The 17606-nt window shown below is 37.0% G+C and overlaps 1 protein-coding gene across 2 annotated transcripts in view; it reads left to right on the top strand.

Moving 5' to 3' along the window:
• The window catches only part of pxylp1 (2-phosphoxylose phosphatase 1), a 31529-nt gene extending 14530 nt beyond the window's left edge, over positions 1-16999 (top strand). The window contains exons 1-5 of one of the 2 annotated variants that reach the window (XM_056473951.1): positions 3034-3124; positions 6137-6298; positions 6375-6501; positions 12104-12243; positions 14387-16999. In XM_056473951.1, coding sequence (XP_056329926.1) covers positions 3034-3124; positions 6137-6298; positions 6375-6501; positions 12104-12243; positions 14387-15396 — 1530 coding nt within the window. In that variant the 3' untranslated portion in view covers positions 15397-16999. Of the gene's footprint in view, positions 1-3033; positions 3125-6136; positions 6299-6374; positions 6502-12103; positions 12244-14386 lie in introns of those variants that run through there. The other variant, XM_056473952.1, reaches the window with a different exon arrangement.
• Positions 17000-17606: the final 607 nt, after the last annotated feature.

The raw sequence follows: 17606 nt of genomic DNA, 5'->3' as shown, positions 1-17606 counted from the left end.
GTCATTCTTACAGTCGCTGTCTAAAGATTTCACTATCATTGCATTGATAGAAATTTACTAAAATATCACAAATTACTTAAAGGGGTAGTTCACCCTAAAATGTAAATGATCTCATGTGGTTTTTATACCTTTATGAGTTTTTTCTTCTGTTGAATACAAAAGAAGATATTTTGAAAAATGCTGGTTGCTTGGGGGAACAAAAATCACTTTGGCAGTCAACTGATAAACAGAAGTGTGCAATGCTGAACACTTCATGCACTCAATGATTAGAGCTAACATAGCAAAAGGGGGAGGAGCTATCAGGCGCTGAGGTTGGATTCATTAATTTACTTTGGATTGTGCATGCAAAATTCTCCTACATAAGAAACTATGTCACCTCCTGATGGTGAATGTGGTTATACACATGACAGGTACTAATTTGGTCATTTATTTCACTAATTTGGCAACCATTCAAGTTGGCGTGAAATCCAAATTTACACTGTGATCAAACAACAAATAGGGGCATTCTATCAGAAACGTACATTTTCAAGCATTCAATGATAGAACGCATCCTTGATCACTGTCAGCTTCTCCTCCGTCAAATGATGTCACTTCCTCTAATTGATAGCCTTAAAGGTGTTTTGCACGCATTTTATGTTAAATTTTATGGAATGGGACAGGACTGACAGAAACATGGGGACAATTGTACATTTATTTGTGTTTTTAATCAATTGATGTGAATGATAACGACTTACACTTGCTATTTTTTATTTTTTTTAAATAATTTTTTCTGGGTTTTCACCTTTAATGTATATGACAGTAGAGAGTATTGACAGGAAAGCGTGGGGAGCAGAGAGAGGGGAAGGATCGGCACAGGACCTCGAGGTGGGAATCGAACTCGGGTTGCTGTGAACACCAGGGTGCATGTGTCAACACACTAACCACTGCACATTGCCGTCGACACACTTGCCATTAGTGAAGTTGTTTTTCTAAACAACAGTTTTTACCATAACAAAAGTATTAAAGCTGCAGGTTCAATTGGGCTGAGGACAAGGACAATGACAGGGTCTGTAAGTTTGTAAAGGGTTTTTAATAAAGAAAACAAATCTGAGAACCAAATGAATGACCTTTACAGAACAACTCACAGAAATCAAGCATCAGTCCATTTTAGATTTTTGGAGGATGAAATACTTTTTATTCACTGTATTTATGTTTTTATTTCATGGACAGATGATGTACGTTTTTTGGTAAAATGTCCATTAGACATTTGTAAATTTGTAATTTTCCTCTATGCCAAAAATTATTAGAATATTAAAGGCCACCTATGGTGAAAATTCAAGCAGTTTGGACACATATGTGTATGTATAGTGTACAGACTGTCATATTGGGGTGATATAAACACACCCAGTCCTTTTTATAAACACACCCACCCTTTTCAATTTAATAACACGAAAGTAGTGGACCAATTGGAGCGGTTTTCAGATCAACCACAACTTGACGTAAGAGTGCGGTCCCCCCGCCCACCATTATTGATTGACAGCTGCGTATTAACATGTCTCTGTAGTAACGCGTAAAATCAAATCAAGAAGACCAGACGTCCGCAAAGCAACCAGGTATAAAAGGTCTGTTCAGTTCGCTAGGATCATCAATCATCATCAGATGTGATTAAGAGCGAGTTTCACATGTTTAAAATGTTTTAAAACAGCATGTGTGTAATGAATTACAGCGATTTAGCTTAGCTTTACTTCATCAGCACACCCGCGTGTCAGAACAATTATAAAGAAGACGCTTCAATCCCGGTTTGTGGACGTTAAATCAGGTTTATTTTGTACATTAACATAACAGATATCCATAGAGCAGTGAGGATTAACTTGTATCCTGTCACATTTGCGTGCAAAAAGAGTGCAAAGAAAAGTCTGTGTGTGTGCGTGTCCGCGCTATATGTGTGTGCGTGAACTTTGTAACGACATTGTGTGTGACTCATCGTTGCAAGTCCACAACAAATGCATCAAATACTCATTGGTAAAGTTCTTACCGTAGTATTTCTCATAAATGTTACGTGAGCTCTTCCTTCATGTCTGTTGTCTGAGGCAGCCGAAGGAGGCGATTGAAGCACGCTGAAAGCCACGTAGAAATGGTGGGCGGGGAGGACCAGGCTTAAAGGCGCAGTACAAAAAAGTTATGAAATAGAAACTTATCAAAGGTCTGATAAATAATCTGATGGGTGTTTTGAGCTAAACTTCACAGACACATTCTGAAGACACAAAAGACTTATATTAAATCTGGAAAAAGCGGTAACCTAGGTGCCCTTTAAATAAAGATCAGGTTTCATGAAGATATTTAGTAAAAGTCCTACTGTAAATATAACCAAACTCAATTTTTGATCTTAAATGCTTAAACGTACTTTGTGTTGTGAGGCGAGTTGCACAAATGCAGTCATTCTGTCGCTACCATCCTCACGTTGCCTCTTTCCTTTCACCCCATGTGAGGTCATAACTAATTCATTTCCTCCTTTGTGGTTTTCTCAGCGTAGAGCTGAAAAGCTGTCTGAATGTAGGACAGAATTGCGTCTTAAATTAGCCGACCTCTCCTCCTCTCTCTCTCTCTTTACTTCGGCTCACTCAAGCATGACTGATGTAGTTTTAAAGAAAGAGGCTCCAGGTCTGTAGAGACTAACAAGCGGCTGGAGAGAAAGAGGCCATACATTGAGAATAAGAAAGAGAGGAGTGAAGGATGAAAGAGGAGCGCTTCTCATCACAGTGAAGTTTCATCGCTGTAATACACACTCTGCCAGCATGACGCACGATATCAGCCTTGAACGCTCGGCAGTATAAACACTGTCTGCACTCTCTGATTTCTGTCTATTGTATTTGTGTTTAGGTGTGTGTGATTCTTTCAGTACACTAAACTCAGACTTGAAGCTACAAAGAGCTCTTTGTGCGGTCGGCCTCTGTACAGAGCTCTGATGTGATTGGCTGTGAGCTTGAGGTAAAGCGTGATTGGTCGCTCAGATTTTAGAGGAGGGATGGAGTTTGATGCTGAACTAAACCCAGTATGAGCTGCACACTTCAACATATTGGCTTTAACATCTTCACAATGTCCACCGCTCTGCGAATAAACCAGCTAACCGTTATACTTCTGTCTGGTGAGTTTAAAACAGTTGCTGGTATAAGAATAGAATTAATTAATTAACTATTTAAAGTGCTGTCATTTTTTATTGAGCAATTTAGTTAAGATGTTGGCAGTTTTAATGAATTATTTTCATTCATATAGGAGTTTAGCTATTATTGCTACGTCTGCATTGTTTAATTATTTATGCTCTGTAACTAGAAGTGCTTCAGAGTGACTATGCTTGAATTTGTCAAATAGTATTGTTATATAAATAGAGATAACATGTATAACGATTGAAAATGTTGTAAACGCATCACGCTATCAAAATTTTTTAGATTAGATTAGATTCAATTTATTGTCATCACACATGTACAAGTACAAGGCAACGAAATGCAGGTATGCAGGTATTATGCAGGTAAAATGCGAGCAAAGTTATCTTAGTGGATTTGATGAGTAGCTCTTTTCTTTGAGATCAGCTCACACTGTACACAAAATACCCAGTTTCTGTATTTACATTTCACAGGTGTTTGTTTTTTGTGGTTTATTTGTGGTTATGACTTGCATAATGAGGGCTTGATCTCTGTTTTGTTGACTTTTGATGTTGAAAATTCACCCTGCAGTTTATTAACATTTTAGTAGTGTGAAATTATATATATTACATACAAAGTAATATATATGAGTAGTTTGAGACTATATATTACATAAGAAATAAAGCACATGAGGTGTACCTGAAGTGATTGTCGTTCACTTGTGAGAAATAGAAGCCAACGAAAATGTAAATTTTTAAAACTGAAGTTTAAGGGGGCGGTGCGGTGGCACAGTAAGGTAGTACTGTCACCTCACAGCAAGAAGGTTGCTGGTTCGAGTCTCGGCTGGGTCAGTTGGCATTTCTGTGTGGAGTTTGCATGTTCTCCCCGTGTTCGCGTGGGTTTTCTCCGGGTGTGTATTGTCCGTAGTGTGTGTGTATTGTCCGTAGTGTGTGTGTGTGTGTGTGTGTATGGGTTTCCCAGTGATGGGTTGCAGTTGGAAGGGCCTCTGCTGCGTAAAACATTTGCTGGATAAGTTGGCGGTTCATTCTGCTGTGGCGACCCCAGATTAATAAAGAGACTAAGCCGAAAAGAAAATGAATGAATGAATTTTCAGGTGTAGGTTGGGACAAAAACTCCTTTTAGTATGAAAATGTTTATTCTATCGAGTTTCGTTGCTTTTATTTAGAAAACGGTTCAAATCAGCTTTACATCAGCCATGCACACTCACGTCAGTCTGGCAACCTGTGCTTGGAGCCGAGTGAAAATGTGTTTTGATCCAGGAGTGCAATACCTAGTTCAACCACTGGGTGTCAAACTTACATACGGCACCTTCAATGAAATTCAAAAACATAAACGGTGGGTAAAATAAATCACAATTTGATAATTTACTGAAATTTTTACGGTTTATATTATTAGTCAAATTATTATTATTAATCTTTTTTCGTGTATAAAACTAATAACATATGGTTTTCCTTTATTTAAAGGGCACCTATGGTAAAAAATCTCCTTTTCAAGCTGTTTGGACAGACACATGTGCATGTATGGTGTATAGACTGTCATATTGGGGTGATATAAGCACACCCAGTGCTTTTTTTTCAATTTAACAACATAAAAAACGGTGGACCAATTGGAGCGGTTTTCAGATCGACCGCAACTTTACGTAGGAGAGCGGTCCACCCGCCCACCAATATTGATTGACAGGCGCGTCATCATATCCTCAGTTTGTTGATTCACGTCCGCCATTTTCAGCGTGAGTCAAAGCGATATTAAAGGATCTATTTTTAGATGCAAGGCTCATTGGGCTCAACTCAAGAGCAATATTCTCCACATTATCGCTCTAATCGGAATTATTGGTTGTATCTTTAGGTAGGTTTGCAAACATGTGTACTTCTCATTGAGTCTACCTTATACTTCAGCCGTTTGCATTTCTCGCGATCCCAGAAGCTCCCTGTGGTCTTAACTAGCATGCGTTTTAGAATTCTGAACATAGGTTTCTATCAGGGTACACTCAAGTCGACGGCTGTGCGCCGCGGACCGCTGCAGAAACCTATGTTTAGAATTCAAAAATGCGTGGCGCGACGATTCGGGACACTTCATGTTTCTGCCGCACCACAGAGAGTGTCTGGTGTGCCGTGTCGCGGCTTCGAGCGGCGCATCCGGTGCCTCAGTCAAAGTTAATTCAGTGTGCGTGGTTATTAGTTTCTGTGTACAAGCTCGGCACTTGAAACTAGCACACAGTTGGCTGTAAAACTGTACAAAGACACAAATGATTTTGTACTCTCTGCTTGGTCTGTGTCCGAGTTGTACATGTACGACTGAATGCGGATCCTCTCAGTCTGCCTGTCTGTGTTGCAAACACAGAGCGGGTGAGCTCATGGCCCCGCCCCCTTGTTACGTTGGGAGGGAAGCCGAAACTAATTTACATGTGAAGCAACACACCCCTAAATCAGCGAACTGTGGACACGCCCCCAACATGACACTTTTTAACACATTAAACACAATCTGAATTGTGTTTTAGACTGAACCTAAACTGGCACACTCAGAAGAACCATAATATTAATATTAAATCATAAAAAAAGGTAAACTATGTGCCCTTTAACTATTTAGTTTTCTGTAGCATATGCAACCGATCTTGGTGTAGTTTTTCGACTAGTTTTATAAAGGCTGGTTTCAGAAAACTTTAGTTTTTGTTTTGTTTTCATAGCACAATAACATTTTTTACTTAAAGAAATAGAAGTGTAGTTACCATAATACACGAGACTCTTTATAAATTGCATTAGTGTACATAAAAATACAAATATGCAGCTGAAATGTTCAGTGGAATTTAGATGCTGGTCTCGTGTGTTCATCTGTCAATCATCCTGTCAGGCTCCGCCCTCAGCCCACATCACCAAAGCTGCAACAATCCGCAGCTCTGTCCACTCTCAATGTTTGTTCAATGAGGTCAGAACTGAGGAAGCTGGAAAAACTGTGTGTGTGCTTGTGTTTAATGACTACTCCTTTCTTTTTTTCCCCAGTGCACCTCATTCCAACCAATCCGGTGGCGGAGCAAAGGTCAGCTGGTAAAAGCCGAAAGCGTGTCAATCCAGTCCTACATACGGATCCTCCGGCCCCGGACCCCATCAGAGACACACACCAATACTGCAATTACCCCAACCTGACCGAGCACGGCTGGGAGGGTAAGAAACACACACAGATTTACCTTCTCAAACACTCTCTCTCAGATGTTTGTTGATGTATTTATGTGGGTCGTAGGTCACTGTCCGCCTGACTACAAGCTGCTGTCGGTCCAAGTCATGATTCGACATGGAGACCGCTTTCCTTTGTACTCCATCCCCAAAACCAAGAAACCCGCTATAGACTGCGTCCTGTCAGAAAAGAGGTACATGTTCATCTAAATCATCTGATGACACACCATGCATTGCTAAACTCACGTACGTCAACATTTGCAGGCATTTAATAATACAGTACATTGTGGTAGTGAATGGACCACAAAATCAGTTTAATTTTGCAGAGGTATACAGTAGTCAACATTTAGTAGTCAAGTGCATCAAAACATTTAATCAAAGTTCTCCTTAAACTATTGAACAACATCCAGTCTTGTCTTATGACAATTTTGAGAAACGTTTTTGATCCACTTCAGGTGTTGACTACTAGGGCTGCACAATATATCGTTTCAGCTTCAATTCGCAATAGTCACACCACAGCATCTGCAATGTGGAGTTGGGATTATTATTGTTGATCAGCAATGAAGAATGTAGAGGGTTTACATTTTACATTACATTTGATTATTCAATACTAGGGCATGGACAACATAACAATATGCATGAGGTCGATAATATATCGTTGATATCGTGATTATCATTATCGGGGGCAAAATATCATGATAATATCGTATCGTATTACTGTACCTGAAAATCTGACAACTTATTTCACTTTTATCTTTGCTCTATCTTATTTATTTATTCTTGCAATTTCTTTGATTCTCTCCTCTACAAGCATATTCCAATCAAAGTTAATGATTTTAGCCCTTCTATCTATCTATCTATCTATCTATCTGTCTGTCTGTCTGTCTGTCTGTCTGTCTGTCTGTCTATCTATCTGTCTGTCTGTCTGTCTGTCTGTCTGTCTATCTATCCATCGCATATCTGTCTGTCTGTCTGTCTGTCTATCTATCTATCTATCTATCTATCTATCTATCTGTCTGTCTGTCTGTCTGTCTGTCTGTCTGTCTGTCTGTCTATCTATCCATCGCATATCTGTCTGTCTGTCTGTCTGTCTGTCTGTCTGTCTGTCTGTCCGTCTGTCTTTCTGTTCGTCCGTCCGTCCATACATCTATCTTTTGCATATCTATTTATCTGTCCATCCATCCATCCATCCATCCATCCATCCATCCATCCATCCATCCATCCATCCATCCATCTATCTATCTATCTATCTGTCTGTCTGTCTGTCTGTCTGTCTGTCTGTCTATCTATCTGTCTGTCTGTCTGTCTGTCTGTCTGTCTATCTATCCATCGCATATCTGTCTGTCTGTCTGTCTGTCTGTCTGTCTATCTATCTATCTATCTATCTATCTATCTATCTATCTGTCTGTCTGTCTGTCTGTCTGTCTGTCTATCTATCCATCGCATATCTGTCTGTCTGTCTGTCTGTCTGTCTGTCTGTCTGTCTGTCTGTCTATCTATCTATCTATCTGTCTGTCTGTCTGTCTGTCTGTCTGTCTGTCTGTCCGTCTGTCTTTCTGTTCGTCCGTCCGTCCATACATCTATCTTTTGCATATCTATTTATCTGTCCATCCATCCATCCATCCATCCATCCATCCATCCATCCATAACAACATAAAAAACGGTGGACCAATTGGAGTGGTTTTCAGACAGACCGCAACTTTACGTATCTTTTGCATATCTATCTGTCCGTCCATCCATCCATCCATCCATCCATCCATCTATCCATCTATCTATCTATCCATCCATCCATCCATCCATCCATCCATCCATCCATCCATCCATCCATCCATCCATCTATCTATCTATCTATCTATCTATCTATCTATCTATCTATCTATCTATCTATCTATCTATCTATCTATCTATCTATCTATCTATCTATCTATCTGGGCTGCAAAATATATAATCTCAGCATCGATATCCCAATGTGTGCATTCGCAGTAGTCAAATGCAATGCAATGTTGAATCTGCATTATTATTGACCAGAATTTGAAAAACACATTTGAAAACACTTAGAATTTGTGTTGTTTTTGCAATGTTTCATAGTTATCATCAAGACATTAATTATAAAAATATTCAGGCTTAAGAAACTGCATTTCTACATAAAGATTAATTGCATTTATGTGTGTGTATATATATGATGAAGACTCTAAAATGTTATTTTACATTTGATATTAAATAATGCTAGACTTTCAGAAAATCGTAAAAGCACTGTATATTTGACTGGTACAGTATTGTTGCTCTATTGTATTTCTCAATGTTTGTTATTGGTTTATTATATTTTATGTAGATGCACGCTCAAAATCATCCCAATGAATTCTTTCCAAATATACATAACCATTTTCAACTGGTAAAATTCTAAATTCAAAATCGCAATCTATATCGTCGAAAAATAAAATATCACAATATCAGTTATTTTCAATATCGTGCAGCCCTATTGACTACTGTATTTTTAGCAATAGCAAAATATGTATTGTATGGTTCAAAATGTGTTCTTTTATACCAAAAATCATTATATTAATTAAAGATCACATTTTATGAAGATATTTAGTAAAATGTCTGTATGACTGTAAATATAATGAAACTCAATTTTATTTTATTTATTTTATTTTTCTAAACACTTCTTTTGGACAATTTTTTTTCAAACTTTTTTTTTAAACCCTCGAATTTTAGATTTTAGGTTTTATTTCGACCAAATATTGTCCTGTCATAACAAACCATACATAAATGCATAGCATATTTGTTGTACAGCTTCTATTTATTTATATAAAAAGTTAGTATATAAGTAATAAGTAATAAACACGTCACCATTTTTCTCAGAAAACATATCTAAAGGCGCCATTGATTTGAAATTTTCACCAGATGTTGATAAAAACCAAAGAAATTCATATATGCAAAGAAAACTAAACTAATTAGTTTACAAATTAAGTTATGCATAATAAAATGACACAGGAAAAAAGTATTGAACACATGAAGAAAGGGAGCTGTAGTAAGGCAGTGAAAGCCCAGACAGCAGCTGAAATCTCTCAGTTGATCGATGATAAGACGGATTGGAAGGTAGAAGGTTGAATCCGTCAATACTAACAGTAAACATTTATTTTCATGCACAACACTTTGTGTTCGCTATGAAAGAGAAAACATTTAAAGCGCTTGTCATAATCATAACTAAAATATATGATATGATCATTTAAATGATGTGCGCATTTTACTTCCACTGCCAAATGCGCTCATAGCTGGCGTCACTTTGGGAAAAAAACACACACGTGCAAATCATACTTCCCGCGCGGATCCCAAACGATCGCTCTGTGCAACAAACTGAACGCTATTGACCTTATTCTTCAGTGCGGAAGTGCGCTCATTTTAGCGATTGTTTTAGAACTTCCGATTCAGCTGCCTATGGGAGAAATGACTAGGAATAATAAACGGCAGAAAACGGTCAAACTACTTACTCTACAAACAAGTGTTTGCATGACAATACAGACAAAGTAGAATAATATAATAAGAAAATATCAGTTTGCAACACCAAGCAGCAAAACGAGCTGTTTTTAACATTTAAAAATGAATGGAAGTGAATGAGACCGGAAGTCTCGAGCCAAAATTATTCAAATGGCTGCGCCCACTCATATGCGAAGAATAAGGTGAATAGGGTATATGCCGAGCTAGTATTTTTTTTTTCCATTTTATACGGTTCCTTTTACAGCATCGATGTTCTAATGTAATTAAAATACATTCAATTAAGTAAACTTTGGCATTCATTTCATTGTTCAAGCGCAAAACGAGACAAAAAGCTGTTTATTCGCATGCGACCGTCAGAATCGGCAGGCTAGCGCAGAAGCTCTATTGAATATAATGGGGTAAAATAAATGTTATAAAATCATATTATAAAAACATGGTGGAGGAAATGTTATTTAATGCAGTGCTTCGTGTACAATCTGAGACCCACTTTATATCAGATATTACTCAGCCAGTGGAGATCGCTGATTTTTAAAGAAAACGGACTTTAAATGTGCCGATTTTTGCATTGGCATACAATTGACCGGAAGCGCTTAACCCAGGTTACTGGCAAATTCAAAGTCCTATTAGCATGCTTCGGCATATACCCTATTTACGACTTTATTAGCTGTTATTCACAGCCTATGCAGGTTCTTTTCACTAAAGTAGACATCAATGGCGGACGTGTTTCCTCTTGGTAGTAAACAAACAGGGCAGCTCACGTGTCATTTCGCGACCGCGGCTACATCATTACATTAAGACAGAAATGACATTTTTGAGTGAATTTTACCTTATAAATACAGTATACGACACTTTTAACACCATTTGGAGGTGTTCATGTTGCTCGTTGCTGTAAAGACTTGTGCGACCGCCAATCACGCTTCTCTCCTGACCTTGAAAAAATAATTGGCAGAATCGTAGAAGCTGAATTAAGATCGCGTGTAGGGTCGAAACGAGATCGCGATCTTTTTTAGATTAACCGTGCAGCTGTAATTCCTATTATATCGTTCAATCTTTTGTCTTGTATTTTGTCTTGTATCTGTCATATGTAATATATAATGAAAGACTGCAAGAGCACACGATGCTTCATTTTAAAATGAATTTAAAAGGAATCAAAACTAATTTGACATCACTTTAGATGATTGTTTTTGAAGTGTTTTCTTTGAGCTTATAGCTGATAACCACCAGTAACTGCTGTAAATGTGGGCTTATGTTTATAACGTTTGTCAGGGCATGCAGTTTATGAATCGTTATCTGATTAATATTTCATTTATCCTTTCATAAGCCACGTTGCCGTGGTTATGGCAACCGTGAACAGTCACTGTAATGCGCTCTAAAATAACACTGTATTATTGGAACCAATGGCATGAGCAGTGATTTTGTCCATGTTTTCCAAGAATGATTAATCACGCTCAGCCACCCATAATATTCCCATGATGTCCGAGGTTTATGCATTATAAAAGTAATCCTCAAAACCATAAATCCTTCTGTCTTTCTGTTTATCATGCTCTGGTTCTTCACATACACTCAAATATGCTATCGAAATGTAGACTTACAATAAGAGGTGTGATTTGTGGTCATATTTAGGACCCAATCCGACAACAAGGCTCTGATTTGTAAGTAAAAAAGATGCGTTATAGTTAAAAAATAAGGTGATCTGGCATCCCTGCTAGAGCTGTCCTCAGAAATCTTGTGTTAAAAATAGTAAAAGTACATATTGTGTTAGATGTACAGTGTTTCAGTATGCTGTAAATATTATTCTGAATTTAAATTCAGTATTGAAAAGATTATTAAAACGAGATCATGTATTTTATATGCACACAAAAATGTCCAAACTTGGATTAAACTAGCATTAGCATTAGATATATGTGCAATAATCATTCAAATGATGCATGTTTCATGTAGTTGCATTATACAACATTTTTAATATCTAGGAACATACTATAGTCTCAAGCAGTAAACAAGCATTACTATTATTTTATTCAAGCCAGTTTTTCTATTATGGATTTTGCAGTTTCTTTATAATCTGAAATGCTAATCAATATTTATTTATCAAACATATTTCCCACTAAAGATGTACTTAGTCTAGAATGTTGGGTAGCTTGTCAAATTCAACTGAAATCATTGTTATTATGCTTCCCCCTTGTGGATTTATATTGAAATGACACTTTTGCATTGCTAAACTTGCATGTCATGATGCTTCAGATTAAATTTATTTACACCAACTTCTAATACACATCTTTTATGCTTATAATTTTGCAGAAAGCCTTCTCACCCCCTACTGGCCTCCTTCATTAGTCACATGGCTCTCGGTGGGCGTGGCCACTGGGATGCATCACTAGGGTCTCTGCCTCGATTACCCAATCACAGCACCTGTGAAATGGGAGAGCTTACACAGACAGGTAACCAATCAGAATTGTATGTATATATATATATATATATATATATATATATATATATATATATATATATATATATATATATATATATATATATATATATACATACATATACACACACACACACACAATTGAAGTCAGAATTATTAGCCCCCCCTGTTTATTTTTTTTCTCCAATTTCTGTTTATTGGAGAGAAGATTTTTGTTTCTAATAACACATTTCTAATAATAATTTTAATAAATAATTTCTAATAACTGATTTATTTTATCTTTACCATGATGACAGTAAATAATATTAGACTAGATATTTTTCAATACACTTCTATACAGCTTAAAGTGACATTTAAAGGCTTAACTAGGTTAATTAGCTTAACTAGGCAAGTTAATATATATATATATACACAGTTGAAGTCAAAGTTATTAGCCCCTTTTGAATTTTTTTCTTTTTTTAAATATTTCTTAAATGATGTTTAACAGAGCAAGGAAATTTTTACAGTATGTCCGATAATATTTTTTCTTCTGGAGAAAGTCTTATTTGTTTAATTTCGGCTAGAAAAAGCAGTTTTAATTAAAAAAAGGCATTTTAGGGTCAAAATTATTAGCCCCTTTAAGCTAATTTTTTTTCCGATAGTCTACAGAACAAACCATCGTTATAACTTGCCTAATTACCCTAACCTGCCTACTTAACCTAATTAACCTAGTTAAGCCTTTAAATGTCACTTTAAGCTGTATATAAGTGTCTTGAAAAATATCTAGTCAAATATTCTGTACTGTCATCATGGCAAAGATAAAATAAATCAGTAAGTTGAAATGAAATGTGTTAAATCTTTCTATTAAAAAAAAATAATAACAGGGGTGCTAATAATTCTGACTTCAACTGTGTATATATATATATATATATATATATATATATATATATATATATATATATATATATATATATATATATATATATATATATATATATATATATATATATAGCTATGGAAAAAAAGAGACCTCATGAAAATTCTGTTTCCATGGATTTATTAGGTATGGTTTTGAGTTTTTGGTTTAGTCTATAAAATTGTAATAATATACTCTCAGTGTATTATGAATAATATTTTAAATAATACACAAAACAATAATATATTTTTAAATAATGTACTCTTTTTTTTTAGGATTTTGTTTTCTAAAAAAAAAAGAAAAAATAGACAATTAGGCAGAAAACAAATGTTGTCATTTATTGTGATTATTCTACCAAATATTGATTTTATTGATGATTTTATTGTGTTGTCTAAAAATAAATAAAAACTTAAAAACTCTTACATTTTAAAATTTACTTTAAATTTGGAGGAAATACAGCTATAATAGTTTGCTTTACTCAATCGCTTAACTATAAATCATAAATACAGTACATAATAAATAGGGATAAAAGGGATAGTTCACCCAAACGTTTACATTTACTCACTATTTATTCACCCTTAAGGGCAAGGGTCACCAAACTTGTTCCTGGAGGGCCGGTGTCCTGCAGATTTTAGCTCCAACCCTAATCAAACACGCCTGAACAAGCTAATCAAGGTCTTACTAGGTATTCTTGAAACAAACAAGCAGGTGTGTTGAGGCAAGTTGGAGCTAAACCCTGCAGGGACACCGGCCCTCCAGGACCGTGATTGGTGACCCCTGCTTAAGGGGTTATAAACATTTATAAGCTTCTTTCATCTTTTAAGCACAAAAGAAGATATTTTGAAGAATGATAAAAACCTGTAACCATTGATTTCAATAGTATCTGTTTTTCCTATTAAGTCAATGGTTACAGGTTTCAGCTTTTTACAAAATATCTTCTTTTGTGTTTAACAGAAAAAAGAAGCTAATATATGTTTGAAACAAGTACAAGATGAGTAAATCTCCTAAGTTATATATATATATATATATATATATATATATATATATATATATATATATATATATATATTATATATATTATATTATATTATATATATATATATATATATATATATATATATATATATATATGTATATATATATATATATATATATATATATATATATATATATATATATATATTATATTATAATATATATATATTTACAATTCGGAAATGTTTCATGCATGCTTACTACTTGCTTTTCTTTCTTTCCTCAGGAGTCGTGCAGCAATTAAAAAATGGCGATCATCTTCGCCAGGCCTACATCAACCGTCACAATCTGCTCGCTGCTGATTGGTTGCCTCGGCAGTTGTGGGTGGAGACTACCGGTAAAAGCCGCACCCTTCAGAGCGGACTGGCCTTCCTGTTCGGCTTCCTGCCCCATTTCGATTGGTCGCGGCTGACGGTGCGACAGCAGTGGAGTACGCTGTTCTGCGGCCAATCGTGCGACTGTCCTGCCCGTAACCGGTACCTGGACCAGGAGCAGCGCAGGCAGTATCGCCAAAGAACCGCAGACGCAGAACTGGAACGCACTTACGTCACGATGGCCAAAACATTGGGTGTGGCCACGAAAACGCTGAGGGCGGCCAATCCGGTGGATGCATTGTTGTGTCACTTCTGCCACGGGCTTCCCTTTCCGTGCTCCACCACACAGACTTTACCAAACGCTCCAGATGAGGGGGCGTGTCTTACACTGCAACACTTTGCTGTGATTCGTCGGCAACAGAAAGATGACGAATTTGAGCGCCGGGAGGCGGGGCTTTACCGGCGTTACGCTGTGCTCGCAGCACATCCATACCTAAACCGTAGCGCAGCACGATTAGAGAGGATCGCCAGGGGATCCCAGATGCACAAAGGTAAAGAAGAGGCGGTTTTAGCTTTAGCATCAGCTCATGACGTAACAATGGCACCTCTGCTAAGTGCACTTGGTTTGGAGGGAGCAGGATTTCCGAAGTTTGCAGCGCGGCTGGTTTTTGAACTGTGGAGTAGCCCTGAAACGAAAGAGAAAGAGAGAAAGTCTGATAGAAAGCTGGACAATATGTTTATTCGTGTACTTTATAATGGAGAGGATTTGACCTTTGATACAGCCTTCTGTCGAGAACACAATCGCCGCTCGGCTCAGCCACTGTGCCCTCTGGGTAATTTCCTGTCTTTTGTGAGAAAGGATATGTTTAATGTTGTTAATGCGACGAGTTATCAGCAGGCCTGCCACCAAACGGTACTGTAAAGTATGAGAACGAGGAAGCAATATGGGTGGATGATGAAAAGGAATCGTTTACCTGAATGTTTTGTACAATTCTGCTATCATTAGCTCCAAGTCATTTCAGCGCCCCTGTGGAGCACAAATAGCATTTCACGAGTTCACACTTGCAATAGTTTCAGAATAAAGCGTATTTGGCGTGCTGTCCTGGGAGAGGGCTCTGAGCTCGGGGAAGACACCCAAACTCGAGTTATTCCTCTTATCAGGAAACAGAGAGGAATAGGGATTCAAGCGAAGTATCCAGCCCGGCCCCAGAACGCTCCCCCCGGGATTGTAATGCTTAAGAGGTGAGGTGACGGGGTGGTGGAGGGTTGCTAAAGTCGTAAGATGCTGCAGGTAAGACAGCTTTGGTATATATAGGGGTTCGGTCAAGAACTGATTGGATAATAGAATAATTGTCAATGACGTATTTGATACTGTAACTTCTGCGCGTGCTCCTCCCGAAATTTGTTTATAAAACATCACATTTTAGGGATGATCAACGAAAATGAGACCGTCAAAATTGAAAAAAGCAAAACATCATCCTTGAAGTCCATTTGATTCTTATGCAATATATTCCTAAGAGTTTCCAGGTGCTAGTTTCTGCATGTCTCTTTCATTGCGCGGATTAAGAGCAGCATGAACATTTTTCGAAATTTCTCCTTTTTTATGGTTCATTGATTGAAAGCAATTTGAAGCGACATGAAAGGGATCGTTCACCCCAAAATGAAAATATACTCATTTACGAGAGATTTTTTCATCTGTTGAACACAAATTTAGATTTACTATGGAAGTCAACGGCTGTTTTTCCTCAACATTCTTCAGAATATCTTCCTTTGTGTTCAACAGAGCGCAGGGTGAGTAAATAATGACAGAATTAAAGTTTTTACGTGAACTGACCCTTAAAGGTGAAAAAAAATGTATATTTTCGGGTGTACTGTTCCTTTAAGAATGAGCGCTACTAATGTTTCTGGTGTAGTGTTAAGTCTATGGAGCAAATAATTGTAACTGCACAGCGCTCAGTTCACTTTGCTAGTCACAGAGAATCAAACTGAAGGAAACATGTTTACAGTAATCATTAGGACTGAGATTTTAAGATGTGTGCTGTGTGAATATGCACATCTGGGAGTTTTCGATGCTCTTTAAAAAGCACACAAACCCAGACAAACATCACTTGTTGAAACACCTCTTGCCTTTATAAGTCAGTGATCATTATGACAATCCCAGTGGTGTACTAAATGTTTTTTTTTAAAGTTCGAAATGTCATTTTTAGCTCACGTTTCTTAATTGTAATAGATTTAGGGCACTTCGCCACTTTATTGCAGAGTTCCTGCAGTGATCAGGAACTGGATGTTATTTCCATTACACATCTCCATTAGACATCCTGGATGAGTTCTCAATGAAACACTGTTAGCAGAACCTCTTGTTTTTAGCACAGTCATGTTGTCCTGACACATTTCTTACAGATGTTGTGTGCTTTTAATTTTCTCTTTTTTATTCTCCGACTTATTAATTTTTGTATCATGAATGTTGTTATTGATCTGTATATACTGCCACATTCCAAACCTCGAAGCACATTTTTCAAATAAATCAACCATTTTGTCTAAATAATTCTCCGTGGATTTCTGAGCATGCACATTGGTGACTTTCTTGCAATTGTTGTTTTATATTCTGTCCAAGATCCACCCGTTTGGACATGGAGAACTTGATGAACTGTAAAGTGTCCAACCACAGTTTGGTTTGATTTTACATACCATTTGGGAGGGAGTTTATCTGAAATACCTGATAAAATAGTCATAGCTCAGCGTAGAAGCATTCATTAAAATAATTACCCAACAGTGTTGATATGAAATCATCAGTAATTAGGCCTGTCATAATATCTAGTTTTTGTTGTACGATATATTGCACCAAAACATATTACGATAAATGATATTATTGTAATATTATATGTGCCATACTGACACTGACTCCTCCAACAGAGTAAGAGAGGTTGCATAATCAGCTAAAGTGTTGCTAGAATTTTTTGCAGGAACCGGCCACTTTATTAGGTACACCTTACTAGTACCAGGTTGGAGCCCCTTTTGCCGGTAAAGTCTAGATTGGATATGCCGCCGGCCGGAAGTGCGATATGTACATTAATGAAGCAGCATTTTTTATGACACTGTATAACAATAATTAATATTTTTACAGTACTGTGA

The sequence above is a fragment of the Danio aesculapii genome, chromosome 15 (genome assembly GCF_903798145.1).
Source record: "Danio aesculapii chromosome 15, fDanAes4.1, whole genome shotgun sequence".
In the NCBI taxonomy this organism is placed as follows: Eukaryota; Metazoa; Chordata; class Actinopteri; order Cypriniformes; family Danionidae; genus Danio; species Danio aesculapii.
This window is presented reverse-complemented; position numbering and strand designations above follow the sequence as displayed.